General features: G+C 38.0%; 1 protein-coding gene across 3 annotated transcripts in view; it reads right to left on the minus strand.

Annotated features, from left to right (window-relative positions):
• Positions 1-4,177: 4,177 nt before the first annotated feature.
• Positions 4,178-17,300, minus strand: part of Nkain2 (sodium/potassium transporting ATPase interacting 2) — a 1,235,726-nt gene continuing 1,222,603 nt past the window's right edge. For 2 of the 3 annotated variants that reach the window (XR_003837744.1, XR_003837745.1), the window contains exons 6-8: positions 9,880-9,961; positions 9,185-9,273; positions 5,493-6,573 (exon numbers count right to left, since the gene is read on the minus strand). Coding sequence is in view for 1 of the 3 variants with exons in the window: in XM_021173756.2 (XP_021029415.1) it covers positions 6,564-6,573; positions 9,880-9,961 (92 nt within the window). In the remaining 2 variants the exon portion in view is untranslated. Of the gene's footprint in view, positions 6,574-9,184; positions 9,274-9,879; positions 9,962-17,300 lie in introns of all 3 variants that reach the window. The other variant, XM_021173756.2, reaches the window with a different exon arrangement.

A 17,300-nucleotide genomic window follows, 5' to 3' on the forward strand; every position in this document is an offset into this window, starting at 1 on the left:
CATTGGATGGAGCACAGGGTCCCCAATGAAGGAGCTAGAGAAAGTACCCAAGGAGCTGAAGGGGTTTGCAGCCCCATAGGAGGAACAACAATATGAACTAACTAGTACCCCCAGAGCTCCCTGGGATTAAACGACCAACCAAAGAAAACACATGGTGGGACTCATGGCTCTAGTTGTATATGTAGCAGAGGATGATCTAGTTGATCATCAATGGGAAGTGAGGTTCTTGGTTCTGTGATAGCTCTATGCCCCAGTATAGGGGAATGCTAGGGCCAGGAAGTAGGAGTGGGTGGGTTGGTGAACAGGGGGAGGAAGGAGGGGAGAGGGGTTTTTGGAAGGGAAACCAGGAAAGGGGATAACATTTGAAATGTAAATAAAGAAAATAATCTAATAACAAAAAAAAAAAGAAAAGAAATGGGGACAGGGTCCCATATGACCCAGGTTAGCCTCAATATTTTGGTATATTCAAGGATAACCCTAAACTTTTAATCCATCTCCTTTTGTCTCCTAAATGCTGTGATTGTGTGTTGTGTACACTAGATCCGGCTCTATATGATGAGACACCGAGCCTCCTGCATTCTAGGCAAGCACTTACTCAGCTGAGCTACATCCACAGTCTCATATTTTTTCAGATTAAAAGGCAAATGGTTTGACTCATTAAAGGTAGAAATATTTCATATTTAAGAATATTTATTTACCTGTCATTAGCTGAAGCAACATAATCACTGAATATGATTTTTGTCTTATCATGAGTGTTTAGCATGAGTCCCAGACACCCAACTTTTCTACCTCTATCTAATGTGCTTTGTGGGTTGAGGAGGTTAGCCTTCTACAGAGAGGTCAGTTCTCCATGTGTCAAGCATGTGGATAGCATAACTATCTTTATGAATGAAATATTTCTACAACCTTCCCTTAATTGGTCCCTTTTCTATTGATTTACCATTTATTAGTCAGTGTTCACTTATTTGTTTGATGTTATTTGTTAATTGTTATTTTGCTCACATATCACAGAGGAGGCTCAGGTGTTTAGGCAGCCTCTAGTTTGAAGCTTGGAAGATTTATGTCTGGACATCTGCGTGCAAAACCTTTTGCACATGAAGATCAGCATATCCCCCGCAAAATATAATGAGTAAAACTAGAAGAATAATTAAGAAAAATGACAGGCTCCTGGAAGGGAATACACAGAGTATTCCTCTGCTAAATAAGCCCCTGAAGGACTCATCAGAAAGACTGACTGATTAGTTAAATTAATCCATCAATCTTGAAGTGACAGCATCACTCATGCTAAACTCAGCATCAATTTGTAATCTTTTTGGGGAGCTGTTTTATTCCATCGCTGCAACTGTTTAAATTCATATGAAGGCATAATGATCAGCCACCAAAATACTTATTTTAATATCAAGGTGTCATATTATTAAGGAAATTTCATTATGGGAAAGATTTACATTAATTTTAATAATTATTTAGATGGAGTAAGAGAATCAACATGTGGAATCCTCTCTGAATTTATCACATAAACATCACCCTTCATATCCATCCAACCCTTAAGCTCATTATTTTTGATCTTTAATGATTAAACAATGATGTTACTATAATTCTGTAGAATACAAAATGTACCTAACTTTACTTGTATTGCGAGGAACTTTCCTGCATTTTCATCGTTATTTGCTTTCAAAGCTCATCAAGGTTTAGAAGATTTCAGCGATAAATATAATCCTAGCATATATTATCTCATTCAATTTCTCACTAAATTAAATGGCATAGAATGCACAAATGTTCGAGATAATCTCCCTTCATAGCCATCAAGAACCAAGAACAACTATTTTAGTGTACTAAAATGTTTTACATTGAACATCACATAGTGATTCTACAGTTCTTTTCTTTCTTGGAAGTAGATAGAAAGCAGGTGTGAGAGAATTAGCCATGTTTAAGAAGTCCTTTTAAAAAAGATTTATTTATTTTATGTGAGTATACTGTAGATGTCTTCAGGCACACCAGTAGAGGGCATCAGATCCTATTATGAGTGGTTGTGAGCCACCATGTGGTTGCTGGGAGTTGAACTCAGGACCTCTGGATGAGCAGCCAGTGCTTTTAACCACTGAGCTATCACTCCAGCCCATTTAAATGGTCTTAATCCCTCTAGTTTACTTATTCAAAAGTGTATGATAAATTCAACCATTGTAAACCTTACCATAAAACTGAATATAATTGGTAAGGTAATACAGAAGGATATATCATACATCCATGTTTACATCTGGCTATGGGTTATTGGTTTTTGAAAGAACTATAATAGAATAAAATATGTTTTAATATCAAAACTACATCAAACCTAATATACAATAGCTCAGAAGCTATAATTTTATAATTTAACACTGTGTTAGGGCTTTTAAAAAAATCCTAAGTCACTTGAATTTATATAATCCAGGGTCAGTTGATAAAGTTGAGTTTGTATGCTGACCCAGGTTCACAGAAGAATTTTCTGTGGATTGGAGAATTATATATTCCAGATTAGTACATGATACTGTTATTATTATTATTTTTTGGTCTCTATAATGAATCTATATGGATTTTAGAGGTCAATTTTAAATACAAATTATTTAAAAAATAGTTTGTATTTCCTAACTAAAATTCTGTAGTCATTACATCAACTTGGAACATTGGCTACATGCCTCAGTGTTCCTCCTCTTATGTTTTAAATAATTACCAAGTATAACCTTAGTTATGATTGTTATTTACAAATCTTATGATGATGACTTCCTGAAGAATATTTTCCTTGAGGCATATGTGTGTATGTCTATACTGCTGACCCGTTCATTTAGTCCCTTTTGATGCAATGGAGATGCTGTGTATCTTTGACTTCACCATCAATGAAGAAGCATCCTGGAAGTGATCCTCACAGGCTTTGGTGAACACCACCTATACATTTTGTTCCTACTATGTAGCCAGCAGGTCAACCACTGAAAAATCCACATCTCTAGCCCCTTGGTACACAGCACAGCTTCTAAGGCCCTTGCTTACAGTGTTGGAATTTTGATTTGTGGCAGCTAGTATGTGTCTGTGTACAGTTGGAGTAGCATACATCAGCAGTAGCCTGAGCCCCTGTTAGCCTGGGCCAGCTACTGTCTACCTGTCCACGCTTACACTGACCATCAAGTATAATTAAGGGCAACTAATAGGGGTTAATCTTTTCTGTTTGGCTCCCCTACTCTAAGCTGTTTTCATACATTTGTCTTCTGATGAAGTACATACCACATTCTAACAACGTCAACAGCTTATGTTATCAAAGGGCAATCATTATTCCATTTACAACACAATAGGAGCTGGAGCAATAGCTCAAGTGGTAAAATGTTGCCATATAAGCATGTGGCACTAAGCTTGAACACCAACTTCCTTGTAATTTTAGTACCTGTGAAGCAGAGATGGGTGAATTTCTGGGGCTCACTAGCTAGCCTGCCTAATTGGTGACTCCAAGGTCTAAGTGAGAGACTCTACCTCATTAAACAAAGGGAATAGTTCCTGAGAACTGACTTTTGACCTCCGCAGACATACCTGCATGTGCACTCCCCCCAAGGCACATGTGCACTTACAAGCACACATCTGAATATTTTAAATTTAAATTTAAAATCCCTTCTTATAAATTAACCAAAATTTTAAAAAGATTATTACTTTATTTTATGGGTATGGATGTTTGGCCTTCATGTATATACACTACTTTTGTGCCTAGTGCCTGTGAAGGTCAGAAGACAGGCAATGAATCCCCTGGACTAGAGCTACAAAGGTCATGAGGTACCAATGAGTGATGGATGGGAGTCACCCTTGGGTGCTCTGGAAGAACAGCCAATGATCTTAACTGCTGAGTCATCTTTTTGGACCCAATCCAATTATATATATATAATTCTGGTGCCCTTTCAAGCTAGAATTGTAGAAGGTAGGAAAATCATTCAACAGGTTATAGCAAGACTCTTGCAGGTAGTCTAAGTGAGATCTCAATGTTGCCAGAATTGATGTGAATGTTACATATAGCTGAGCTAGAACAGGGCCAGGCCTGGCAGTTCTTCATGGCTGACCACTCCATGGATTGCATAGAACATTAGCAGCAGCAGCAGCAGCATTCAAGGCTACTGGGCTTTCTCTGTCAGTGACATAATCACAACACACCAGGAGAAGAAGCAGGGTCTTTCAGGGAGGGCTCAGAAACTTAATCATTTTTCCATTTATTTTTAAAATGCAAATTACACTAGTAAAGTCAAAAAAATCACTCTGTTAAAAATACATTCAGAATTAACAAATCCAAGAGGAGAAAAAAAGACAGATCAAGATAGTTAACTCTTGCTTTCAGAATATTAGGTTTATAACAAAAGTTCAGCCTAGAAAAATAGCATTCTTCACCAGGTTTTGAGGAGGATACAGCTGACAGCTTTGATGTTTCCCAGCTAGAATCCCAGTACTTTGCTTACTGCTCCTAAAAAGGCCTGCCCACTGACTACTCTTGAGTAGTCAACAACTGTTTCTGAAAACTTTGGTGGTGATGATATACTGACTTGGTGGAGAGTTGGCTGCAACTTAAAAGGAAACATGATAGCTTATTTTACTCCCTCCCTACACATGTACCACAAGGTGGAATCCCATCCCAGCAGCAATGCAGTGAAACCTCATGTCAAAAGTCACATTAGAATAGCTTCTGGCATGTATAGTATTTATATTTTAGGAATAAAAGGACAGTACATTGGCAACTAGCTCCTCAAACATTAAACATGCATATCACTATAAAAACACCATAGGAGGTTTCACTGATGTGTTTGCAACTGTCCATTTCACACATATAGGTATGCACTGACATATACAAGCCACTGGGAAAACTCAAGTGTGAGTGTTAAAACCTTTTTGTGTATGAAGTTTATGTCTCAATGGCCATTTTTAGTGCCTTCATTGAGTTTAAATGGGTTCAAATGGGCATGTGTTGCAAACATCTTTGCAAACACAGCAACTGGCCTGTCTTAATGGAGATCTGAATGCAAAAAGGGTTAACCCAGAAACTGAAACTAAAAGGAAAGTAAGTACCAAAAGAAAAGGAGTTGTTCCATGCCAATGTCTAACTTCTCAGTCTGAATTTCACTGCACACGAAGGTGATGTGCTAAAGAAAACTTGATTTTAGTGTCTCAAGTAGATTCAAGAAAAGCATGACTCATTCGTGTTACTGATAAGCTTGAGCTAATTATGTCTTCCACTAATGAAAACCAAAGAGTGCTTGCAAATAAAAAACTAAATTGCCTAGGAGTTCAGAATATCCCATAAACACATTGATCTACTATTGTCTCCAAAGGTATCTCATTGCCAACTACGTCAACAGCACGTTTTTTTTTTCTTCTGCCACACTAATACAGAATTGGAATACAGTATAACACACAACAGATCCCCCAAATATCACAAAGAGATCTCAAAGATTCCACTAAGTTAACTATTGCACCCCACCCACCCACCCCAAAAATAATCTTGTATGCTGAAGTTAGAAAAGAAAGTTCACCTACATTGGGTCTTGGATTTGAATTAGATATAAAAGAGTAAACATAGCTAATACATAGTTGGTCTCTGTCATAGAAATCCACAACTGTTTCCTCTGTTAGGAAAAATGATTTGCAGAGACTTAGAAAAGCACTTAAAGTGCAAGAAAGAAAACCAACCAGTTAAGCCATTTCTGCTTTTAGTAGATTAATGAGTTTAGTAGAATAATACATTTTACTTTGTTCCACCATCAGAAGACCATGTTTAAGAGACATGAAGATGACAGTTACTGTTGTTGTTGGTTCTTTGTCTCTTTGTGGCCACTGAAGAGGCTCAGTAGTAAAACATCAATTTCTTACAGACACACTGGAGCTGCTGAGTGGTTCAGTCTTATTCCTTGATTCAATAGTCCGGAATTGATAGCAGTGTGTTCGCCTAAAGGATGTGACTGGGAGGACATTTGCACTGAGAGTCTCGGGCACACAATGCAGGTGGTTTAAGGCAAGTATGTACAGTATAGCCTTTAGGGCAAACAACCTGCCATTTTGCATTTGGTACAAGGTCATCATGGCATGTTCTGTCTGACCAGTTTTTTCAATTAAAGTAGCTGTGGTGCAATCAAGATGTATTGCATGGAGTGCAGAGAACAGGGTTCCAAACTTGTGTGCCTGGGTTAACTTGGCACCTCACAGAGCCAACTGACTGGGCTGCAGATGGGTAAGTAGGGATCTGCAGAAGACACACATACAGCTCCTTTCCCACCTTCAAAGGTCTGGAAGAAGGGAGCCTGCATTAAGGAAATCTAGGATGGGGGTATCCTGCATATTTATCAGTTTCAGTCAGAAAGAGGAGGTCCAGTGTAGTTGATGTGTGCATGATAATGGCAGTGGTGTGTGTGTGTGTGTGTGTTCACTCATGTGTCTATGTAGAAACTTCCTGTTTGGTCTGATAACATGTATGTGTATTTAAATCCATTTGCTTCTTGAGCTTCATAAAAGGCAAGAGGCCACCGCACAAATCATTTGAGGAGTCCATGGGCTGACAGACAGAGCCATCTGTGTTATTTTGACCTGAGAGAGAGAAAAGGTGCTTTTAATCAAGAGAGAATGCTAGATTGCTCACCCTACCCCCACTTCTCTAAGTATAAGAGCCAACAGAAAAAAAAAAAAAGATTGGTGGAAAAAGAGAAAGCAGGATCTCAAATTGGGGTTTAAACAGTTTCTGCCTTCCCTCTATCCCTCAGTGCCATGCCATTGACAGAGGTCATCTATGATCATTCAGGGAACAGATGAAAATGAGCATGTATTGCCATCAGCTGCCAAAATGATACAGTGGTTTTACATACTGTCTAGTAGAATATAAGGCATTTGTATTATTAGGGAGGAGACACCATCTTGTCTATATGTGCCATGACACATAGGCCAGTTGGGATAAAAAAAATTACTTTGTTAGAAAGTCAATTTACTTTGTATTTATGTGACAAGCTGTATTAAGAGAGAGAGAATCTTCCTCTTATATGATTATATAACTGAAGAATCATAAACTAAGAAAACACACACAATTGAACTACCAATAAAGAGGATGGAATAACCTTTGGCTGTAATTGTGTGTTCTTGCTGGCAGTGACTTCATAACTTTTTTCAGAAGCCAGAATACAGATTGGTTGGTTGTGGTAGCAATCCCATAACTAAAACTGCACATTGCTTTTTAGCATTTTCTGTCTTTTAACAGAGCAGCTTTTATTTCCAGTGGCTATATAATATTGCTAGGATGTTTGAATTTGCCCATGATGTTCAATTATTCTTACTTTACAAGACAAATTTATGGCGAGTTGACAGAAAAGGTATACTCCAAATGACAAAGACTGAGGACATGCTTGGCATGTAAGCCTCTTAGCTGGGATGAGGTTTACAGATGAATCAGTTTGACTTTTCATGTGATCCCACTAGGCAGTAGGAGGATGGATTTTGAAAGCTGCATAATTGTAAACATCCTAATTCAACAATGTATAGTATAAAGTCAAAAGGAGATAAGGGAGATGGGGTCAGGATGGGGGTGTGCATGGAAATGTGACAGCCAAATTAACTGTGCAATAGAGTGAAATAAAGCCAGGAATGGCAATGCCAGGATGGCTCACAGTCTATCTAAGAAATTGAAGAGACCATCAAACAAAGGGTCAGGAAAAGTAGATGGTGCTCTCAGTTGTATCACTAGTAAGCTGGGTGAGTTCGGTTTTCCTGATTCTAGAGTCAGTTTCAAAAAACAAAAACAAAAACAAAAACAAAACCAAAACCAAAAACAACCCCCCCAACAGATTTTTGTAGTCTGATGTATTCTATGGGATGTTCTACAGAAGAGGTGAAGGCAGAGTTTTGATTAGTCATTTCTCATGTACCTTTAGGTATCCTAACATCTATATGTGAGTCCTTTGAAATGACCAGCATCTCATGAGCAATGAGATGTAAAAGCTGTCATGTAATTGTGCTGTTCCCAGGCATTGCTGGAGAAAACAATATTTGATTATGTTTATTTGGTATGTAAAGGTTTCTGTTTAAGAAAATTAGGGGATGTTTGGTCTTTAGGAAATTTAATTCTTAATGAAGATGTCTTTTAAAAATTCTTGTCCAAATATTAACATTATAATTACAAATATCTGATTGGAAACAATATGTTTGATACACACACACACACACATATTCAGGAAAGAAAAAACATATTCAGGAGTGGGAAAAATATGTGTCATTTTTGGAGAACACAAACATTCTAGTTTTGTTGGGGAAAAAAGTGGCTAAGGGAAGCTGCTAGAGAATCTGCGCTCATTCAGTAGGTGTTAGTCAGCTTCTACTCTAGCACTGTGTGTTCCTAGGACTGTCTGGCATCCCTTGCTTATAGCTGAGGCACAAAAACTATTAAGAGTTGAGGAGAGGAGCTGGAGAGATGGCTCAGTGGTTAAGAGCACTGACTGCTCTTCCAGAGGTCCTGAGTTCAATTCCCAGCAACCACATGGTGGCTCACAACCATCTGTAATGGGCATCTGATGCTGTCTTCTGCTGTGTCTGAAGACAGTGACAGTGTACTCACATACATGAAATAAGTAAAGCTTAAAAAAAAAAAAGAGTTGAAGAGAGAGTATTTCAATAAAACACTATGCCTAGTTCAACATACAAGGCTGCGATGAGGAGCTCAGGGAATCATTACTACCTTTTGGAAAGGAAAGTGAAAAGGTCATTGAGGAATTTAGGATTATTAATTTGGCGGCTATGTGTAGGATGAGACAAAAGTTCTGAAATAATGAAACTGGAAAACTCAATGGTTGAACATGGGTGCTTGAAATAGGCAGTGGCTTTGGATGTAGAGGAAGAATTGTTATCTACTGTTTGGAGGGGAAATGCTTTGAATGTCATGTAGACTGCTGGATTTCTAAACAACTACAATTTGTTTTTAATGAGTGGTGCTATTCAAACACTTGCAGAAAACTACAAGTGACACAGAAAAAGTCAAGCACAATACAAACATCATTCTCTTTTAAAAGAGAATCTAATGAAAAGTATCTAAAGATTAATCTGTTTGGAGTAGATGCTGAAGGAATCAAAAGGTAAATGACTTAATGGTGGAGGACAACAACAACAAACACATATCTTCAAAGAGAAGTTCACATTTTAAAATGAATTGGAAGCTTACTTTCTATTTTGATCTTCTCTTGCAATTCAGCATATCACTTGATGCTGAGATATAGAATTTGCTATCAGTTGTTATCCAAGGGAATTTGCCTAGACACAGATATAAAAATCAGGCTCTGGTTGCTTGTCTGTGCTCTTGAGTGCTACAGTTAAGGGTCTGATCAGTTTCAGTTCCAATGTTCCTGTTTTATTTTTGACTTTTACAAAGATAAAGTATGGCTCAGAGTTTGATATTTTTTGAATATGTAGCCATCACTAGAGTGAATGAGCATTTGTCATCCAGATGAACACTCAAGACTATTTTGAAGAGCTGATAACCATGATATGAATACAACCAGCATCTATTGGGATTATACTGGTGCAGCCAGAGAGTAAACTACCTAAACTGTTAGAAAAATTTCAAACTATACATATTTTGGGTAATTCAAAGAATTGTTATACACTAGAGGCTTTTAAGCCATATAGATGATACTGAAGACTAAAGGAAACTTTAAAGACAACCTTCTTAAAATAAGTCTTTTTTTTTAATCGCAAAGAAAATGTTTTTAGATTCATACTACTCAAAACAATATTAATAGTAGAAAATGGAAATATACAACCAAGGGAAAGTTGCATGCATTTTTTTTTGTGCCATGATATATTTATTTGACTACCTGTTCATACCTCAAAAAAATATCTTTAAAGTAAAGTACTTACATGTACATTGGTTGAAGTTGTAAGTGAGATGTCTTCTGAGGCCCTTGGTAGCCATAAGAATCAAAGCCACCTATGAAGTCAACTGAAAAAGGACAGTTGCATCTGTTAGTTAACTTTACATAATAGATAGAAATGAGTGATCAAGGTCTCCACAAATTATAAGTATAAACTTTAAATTAATTAAATAAACTAAAAATGACTAATGATGAAAGAGAAGAAAAAATAGTTTCTTGAAGGTAGCGATCTTTGTTCAACTGTGAGATTGAATTATGGCTTTACAATGTTCTCTATATTTTTCAGAAGGGCAAAATGTACATTTCTCAAGCAACTTGATTGGACTCATTAACTCCAATTGTCTCTTGCACATCAAAGATGGAATATAACTTTTTGGTTAATGTGAACATTTTTGGAGCACATTTCAAATGTTATATCATAAAACTAATCATCATGAACCAATTCCATGTATTGTCCAGAGTTGCAGATTACTACTAATATTATATATTCTGAGGTAAAGAGGACTGGTTGAATATCATGTAAATTAATTCAATATGGCTATGCTTACCATATCATCTTGTGGTTTATAATCTAATACAAGAAGAAGTTAGGTGTGGAACAAAGTCTAATCAATCACTCAAATGAGTTGCATACAAAGGTATTAAGTGAAAGACACAATAAGATACAATAAGAATTACCATAGCAAATGAAATTTTCCAAAATGGCTGCAAGAATATTCCCTATTCCAAATATTCATGCAAAGTAATATTGGTCTTCTTCCCATGCCACGGTTTGAACCTCTGAATGATTCCTCTCAAACCTGAATAGAGGCTTTGTGGCATGTTTGAGGCTTGCAGCAAGGATGTTATGCTGTTTTTAAGATAGATCATTAAGGGTCATTTATTTTCCTATTTTTCTCTTTGTCAGGATCTCTCTTGATACAGCCACCATACTGTGAGGAAGTCCAAACTAGAACAGAGAAACTGATAAATACCAACATATTTAACCATTGTCTAGCAGGGGTCCTAGCCCATAACTTGTTCACTTTCTGACATGTGAGAGAAAAATACCTCTACCTGATTACAGACCCCAGTCAGCTCAGCATTGGAGTGTTCCTAGTTCAGTTGGTCTCTGACATCAAAGAAAATAGATAACTCCCCAAGAACCCCATTCCTGTCTAAGTAGTAAACCTTCAAGATCTTTCTCCCCTCTTCTAGACAGGGTTTCTTTGTGTAGCCCTGATTGCCCTGGAACTTGCTTTGTAGACCAGGCTGTCCTGGAATTTGTTTTGTAGATCAGGTTGGCCTTGAAATAAGAGATATACCTACCTCCCCCTCCAAAGTGCTGGATTTACATCATAACAACTGCTTACTTTAGAACACCAAGCTTTGGCAAAACAATCAACCAAGCAAGCAGTAACAGCAATAGAACTGAGGAAGGAAATAGAGGTCTTTGAAAAAGATACACTTTGCTGGCTTGATTTCAGGTGCACATATTGAGTTTTTTGTGGTGAGATAAGAGGCAAAAACTATAAAAGGACTACAAAAGAGATTACATGAAAGAGAAAGACATGGAAATACAGGCTAAATTGGATTCACTCAGCGACCTTCATTTTCCCAGCAGCTTATTCTATTGGCTTTCTTTGTCTTCCTTTTGTTCTCTTGTTAATACCCTAGGGTGGTGCAGATAGCAAGTCTGGCAAAGCATGAAGTAATGGTGAGCCCATGACTATTCAACGAAGAAATCTTTTAACAAAGGCTATTTGTCTGTCATGTGGTATTTGGCTCACAGCAAAACTTAACAAAAGGTATAGGTCTCCTTATAGTGTCCCTTCTACCATATTCACATACATGCCTTTTCCCAATATTAATGTTCCCCATCAGAGCTGTATATTAGTTACAACTGATTAGCCTATATTGCTGCATCACTATCACCAGAAATTAATAGTTTCCTCTAGGGTTCACTCTTGGTCTTGTACAATATATTGAGTTTGACAAATACATATGGTATATGTCTCTCATATAGTATCCCTAATTGACCCTTTGTGTAAAACTGTCCCTGTGCTTCCTTTGCTATGTTTCTTTCTTAGCTCCCATGGCAACTGACCTTTGTGTTTCAATAATCTTGTGGTTTTGAAAAGCATCATTGTATATGTGTGCATGCACATGTGTGCATATGCGTGCGTGTATGAATCTGTGCACAGACAGAGGTTACAGGACAGCTTTATGGATTCGGTTCTCTCCTCCCACTTTCTGTGGTCTCTAAGGACTGAGCTCATGTCTCTGGTCCCTTATGGGAGTTCTTCTCCCACTCTACTGTCTCACCCTTCCTGCTATAGTGTGTTATCTGATTGACTTCTTTCAATTGAATTTTCTTGCATGAATTTTTAGTTGTGTGTATGTACAGGTCCACAAGTTTGTACAGGTGCACACAAATGTTTGTGTACATGTGCATATATGGATTTGGAGTTTTCCTTGGTTCGTTTTCCAGACTGGTTTTTGAGACAAGGTCTCTCAAAAACCTTTGCCTGAAGCTTGTGATTCAACTATGCTGGCTGGCCAGCATTGATCCATTTGGCACTTCCTCCCTAGTACTGAGACAGCAGTGTGTGCTACCACATCTGTTTGCTTTTTCTTCCCCCAGCTTTTTAGATGGGTGCTGGGGTGCAGGCTCAGGGCTTCATGTTTTCTGGGAATATATTTCACTAACTATCTCCTCATACCCTGTAACATATATGATCTCTCTCTCTCTCTCTCTCTCTCTCTCTCTCTATATATATATATATATATATATATATATATATATATATATATAGCATGGCAGTGGACTTTATTTTAGTATTGAGAAAACCTTTTCCTCTAGTTTTATTTGAAGCAGATTCTCTTTTCTCATTCAGAGTGGAATGATATACCAAACATAGGGAAAGCAATGTTAGAAAGATAGAGGGCTCAAATGTTTCTGTGTACACCCTCCAAATTATAAATTCTAAAGTTGAGACAGCTTTAGAATCCAATCAAAGTTTTACAGAGTAAAGTGCTTTCATTTTTGAAATTGCCTATATTTCTACATTAGCCAATACAGACAATATCAGGATGATTAATAATTAACAACCATATTTAAAGTTTGTACTTTGAGAGATTTTTGTTCAAAAAGCAGAGTCAGTGTCTAAATTCAACATGTGTACATGTGCACTCTTGCCAACAAGGATATTTCACAAAGAATTAATTCTCTTAGATGCATTAAGAATGTTCACCATCATAGATCTGAGGTTCTCTTTTAGAAGAATGGTTTTCTCCACAGAGTTAGAGACTGAAATCTGTTAGGGCAGCTGAAGACCAACACAGAAGTAAGTAGAAAGGTCTCCACTGAAACTGAGACCAAGGCTTATTAAAATTTTGCTGCTTTGTGATATTTCATTGTTTTCAAGGCTTTCAGATGGATGGCATAAAAAGCTACATGGTAAACATGAGCCAAAGATTTTGGAATGAACTAAAGGCTAGATAACCTGAGGAAAAGAAGAAAAAGTTTCTTTTTTTTGTTTTTGTTTTTGTTTTTGTTTTTTTGAGACAGGATTTCTCTATGTACCCTTGGCTGTCCTTGAACTCACTCTGTAGACCAGGCTGGCCTCGAACTCAGAAATCTATCTGCCTCTGTCTCCCATCTGCCTGCCTCTGTCTTCCAAGTGCTGGGATTAAAGGCCTGTGTCACCATGCCCAGAAGAGAAAGTTTCAAGTCCAAAAGATACACTTAGGTCTGAAAACAGTGGTTACTTCTTAAGGAGGAGCAATTTAGACCTCAAGACACAGGGAAAGGTCAGGAGGGAATGAAGGGGGAACCTGAGATTGTGCTAGGGGGGCAGCCTGAGTATCCTAGAATTTGTTCTTAAATGTCAGGGGGGATCATATGAAGTTGATTTATAATAATGGTATTAAGATACATAGCTCTAAAGGAATCAATATTGTTCTTCTGATGATTTTGACCTTGATGAGAAACATGGGGCATAGTAGAGACTCCAACATTATTTGATCTATGAGAAAGAAGAAGCTATGATATAACTAAGGTTAACTTTTATCATTTCAAACATAATCAAACAAACAAGCTAGAAGTGGAGGGTGTGTTTTATATTGTTTATTGTTTGAAATACATGCCAAAGACTAACAGTCTTGAAAAGTTACATGTGGTCAATTTCTGGCTATGTTAATTCCCATTGGATGATCCTTTACATTATCTGAGGAGGAACAAGGATCAGATGTATCTAATGGATCACACAGTTAAGGTTATGGTTTTCAATGAAGTAGGTAAATCGGATTGTTCTTTAAACTATGTATGGTGTCTTTGGGATACCACATATAAAGACAGTAGCGGTTAAAAAACATTGAATTAGTTTTTAAAAGGATGAATTACTTGGGGACTCACTTAACTTTAATAAAACAAGAGCAGGCAGGTGTTGTAGATAGCCCTGGGGCTGATTATATTTGATGCCATTCTCCTCTGAGTGGCTGCAAACAATGAATGAGTCAGCATTCAGCTGCTTTCCTGTAAACCTGCTTCCCACCTTAATTTGTAAAATAAAGGAGAGCTGATGATTGGGCAGATAAAGGGAAGGTGGAGCAGGAGGAGGAGGAGGAGGCAGCGGCAAGCGCAAGCGGAGCAGAAGCACATGGCCTAGAGAAACTGCAAGTTCTAAAGGGTCTCTTAGATGTGGAAGATGATAATGTAGCAAGTAGAGCAGGAAAATCTAGGTGCACAGCATGTGTTCATGTTAATTGAGTTGTGTCTTCATTGCTGGGGCATATTTGGGTTGGAGATTTACCTCAACAAAATGGAGCCCAACGTATTGATTTGAATTCAACTAACCTTAGAAAAAAATTCACTGCCTCCCAACCCCTGAATGGGGCTTGGGCAGTGACCTAGGCTGTAGCAGTATGGATTTGAAGCTGACTGGGTTTGAGGAGCTTACAGAGCATGGAAGAGAAGCTTCTACACCCGAGAGAGCCTTTCTGTGTTTGCTTCCCTGTATCCTTCTCTCCCCACCCTGCCTCCCCTACCTCCAAACAGGGACATAGATAACACAAGTCTTTTACACTCAGCTTCTCCCTATGAATAAAGAATTGGAAGACAAAGGTACAAAGGGCTCCAGACCAGGTAATTCATTGATATAAAGGGAGAAACATAACCTCTTGATACTTAAAGATGGTATAAAGATGTATTGCTCTAATAAGTCGTATAGGAGACTCATATTCTGTCTAATATGGGCTCCATGGGAATTTTGGGTTTAAATCCTGATTTGACAAGCTGACTCTTATCAGCAGATATAGAAAGGAAATGAAAAGAAAGGGAAGGGAAGGAAAAAGGAAAGGAAAATAGAAGTGTGAATAAATTGTTTTAAAGATGGTATGATAAAGTCTGCAGGAGACGCATATTCTCTAACATGGACTCCATGGGAATTTTGGGTTAATATCCTGACATGAGATATTAGAAAGGCCTAAATAGGCTAAAATGTGTCTGATTTTGAATATTGTGGTTGTTTTATTGTTCCTCTGGGACAGAGGACAAGCTACAGGTTTTCCTGGTTACTGGCTGAAGGATATGCTGATTTGAGGGAAAGGTTTTATCTTTGTGTTTTTGGAAAAGGTGATTAAGGTGTTTACATCTTCCAGAGTTATATGGATCAGATTTGATAGAGGGAGACCCCCTGAAGAACTAGACTCCAGAGAATGAAACAAAAAGGTTCAGTTGATGATACTAAAATTTTGTTTTGAGATTTATATAATACAGAATATACAACCTTGGTGAATTTCATCATCAGATATGATGAACTGACCTGCCTGAACTCCTGATGTCTAGGTTTTTCATCCAGATCCAGTCAGGACACAGACATCAGAGACTAATACCATCATTGGTTGGCCAACCAACTCCCCCATTTCCCTACCTTTCCCCCTCCCTTCAAAAATATCTCAAAGCCCATATTCAGCTTGAAGAAGTTTGAAGAGTCATCATTCCAGTCGCTAAGCTTTGGGGCTGGAGGTGATTATAGGTTGTCTTTAATAGTAAAAATTTTGAAGTACAGGGCTTAGACCCAGTCCTTCTATTGCTGTTACTATGAACAGATCTGAGATGTTTAAGCCTGTAAGTTAAGGGCCAAATAGGAAATTGATGGCTCTGAGTTTATTGTTAGGGTGTTTTCAGTTATTTTAATCAGAAATGGGTGAGAGTAGGTAACAGAGAACATTTCAGATTACTTACATAGATAGTTGGTTTTCAAAAACGTTAGAAGTCCACATAATGTGACATGTAATGTTATTCACTTGTTGAGACTAGTCTGCTCCTGACAGCTTTCCCTGTTTTGGATTCAAAGAAGAAACTGAGCATCTTTGTGTTACTCCAGTTGTGGTGAAAGAGCCACTAGGCAAGAACTGCCTCATTTCATCTACAGACATAATACTGTGCGAAGAAAGGACACAATTACAGGTTAGGACAGCTTGATTCTGCAGAGACAGAGTAGGCTAGTCCTTAATATTCCTGTTTTTCTAAGTCTGTCAGATGACCCTGGCCAGTAGGCTGAAGACTGATGCTCCAACATGTTGAAGTAAGGGACTGTCCAAGTGATCAGTGGTCTCTATAAACTGGCTAAATTTTGGAAGCTGTGTTAGGCTTCCTATATATTTTCAGTTAATACCAGTCGTTCTTGGATTTCTGATGGTTTGAAAAAAACTACATAGTCTCCTAGCCAACTCAGGCTTTTTACTTTGAGAGGAACAGATTTGAGAGGGTGGTTTTCAGATGGCATTCAATCTAAAGCCAAGACATAGCCAGGTGCAGAAATATATAGTCTTTTAAGTAAGGTTAGATTACAGAGGTTCTATTTAATTAATAAGGGTGATGGACTGGGTGTTAGGTCTCTTGTACTTTATAAATTACAAACTAGTAATAGTTATGACCAATTATATCTGAGATAAAATAGTCTTTTAATTGGACAGAAAGGAGGAAATGTTGTGGATAGCCCTGGAGCCAATTATATTTGATGTTAAATCCATTCTCCTGTGAGGGGTTAAGAACAAGGAATGAGTCAGCACTCAGGTGATTTCCTGTAAACCTGCTTCCCACCTTAATTTGTAAAATAAAGAAGAGAGTGGGAAGATAAAGGGAATGTGGAACAGAAGGTGGGGAGAGAGAGAAGGAGAAAATGATAGATAAAAAGAGGAAGAGGGACAAGCCTCTTCCGGTCAGAAAAGCACCGGGGAGCTAGGGAACAGGGTCGGCTGACAGTCGCCAGCTACCCACAACACCCGCCACAGGATCTTAAGACTTCTGGTGAGTGGAACACAGCTTCTGCTCCAATCCAACTGCGTGCAGGACCTGAGACTGCATTAGTTAGGGAAACAGAAAACTGGCCTGAGTAGGGCCACAGGCCTCTTCCGGCCTGA

The sequence above is a fragment of the Mus caroli genome, chromosome 10 (genome assembly GCF_900094665.2).
Source record: "Mus caroli chromosome 10, CAROLI_EIJ_v1.1, whole genome shotgun sequence".
NCBI classification, from domain to species: Eukaryota; Metazoa; Chordata; class Mammalia; order Rodentia; family Muridae; genus Mus; species Mus caroli.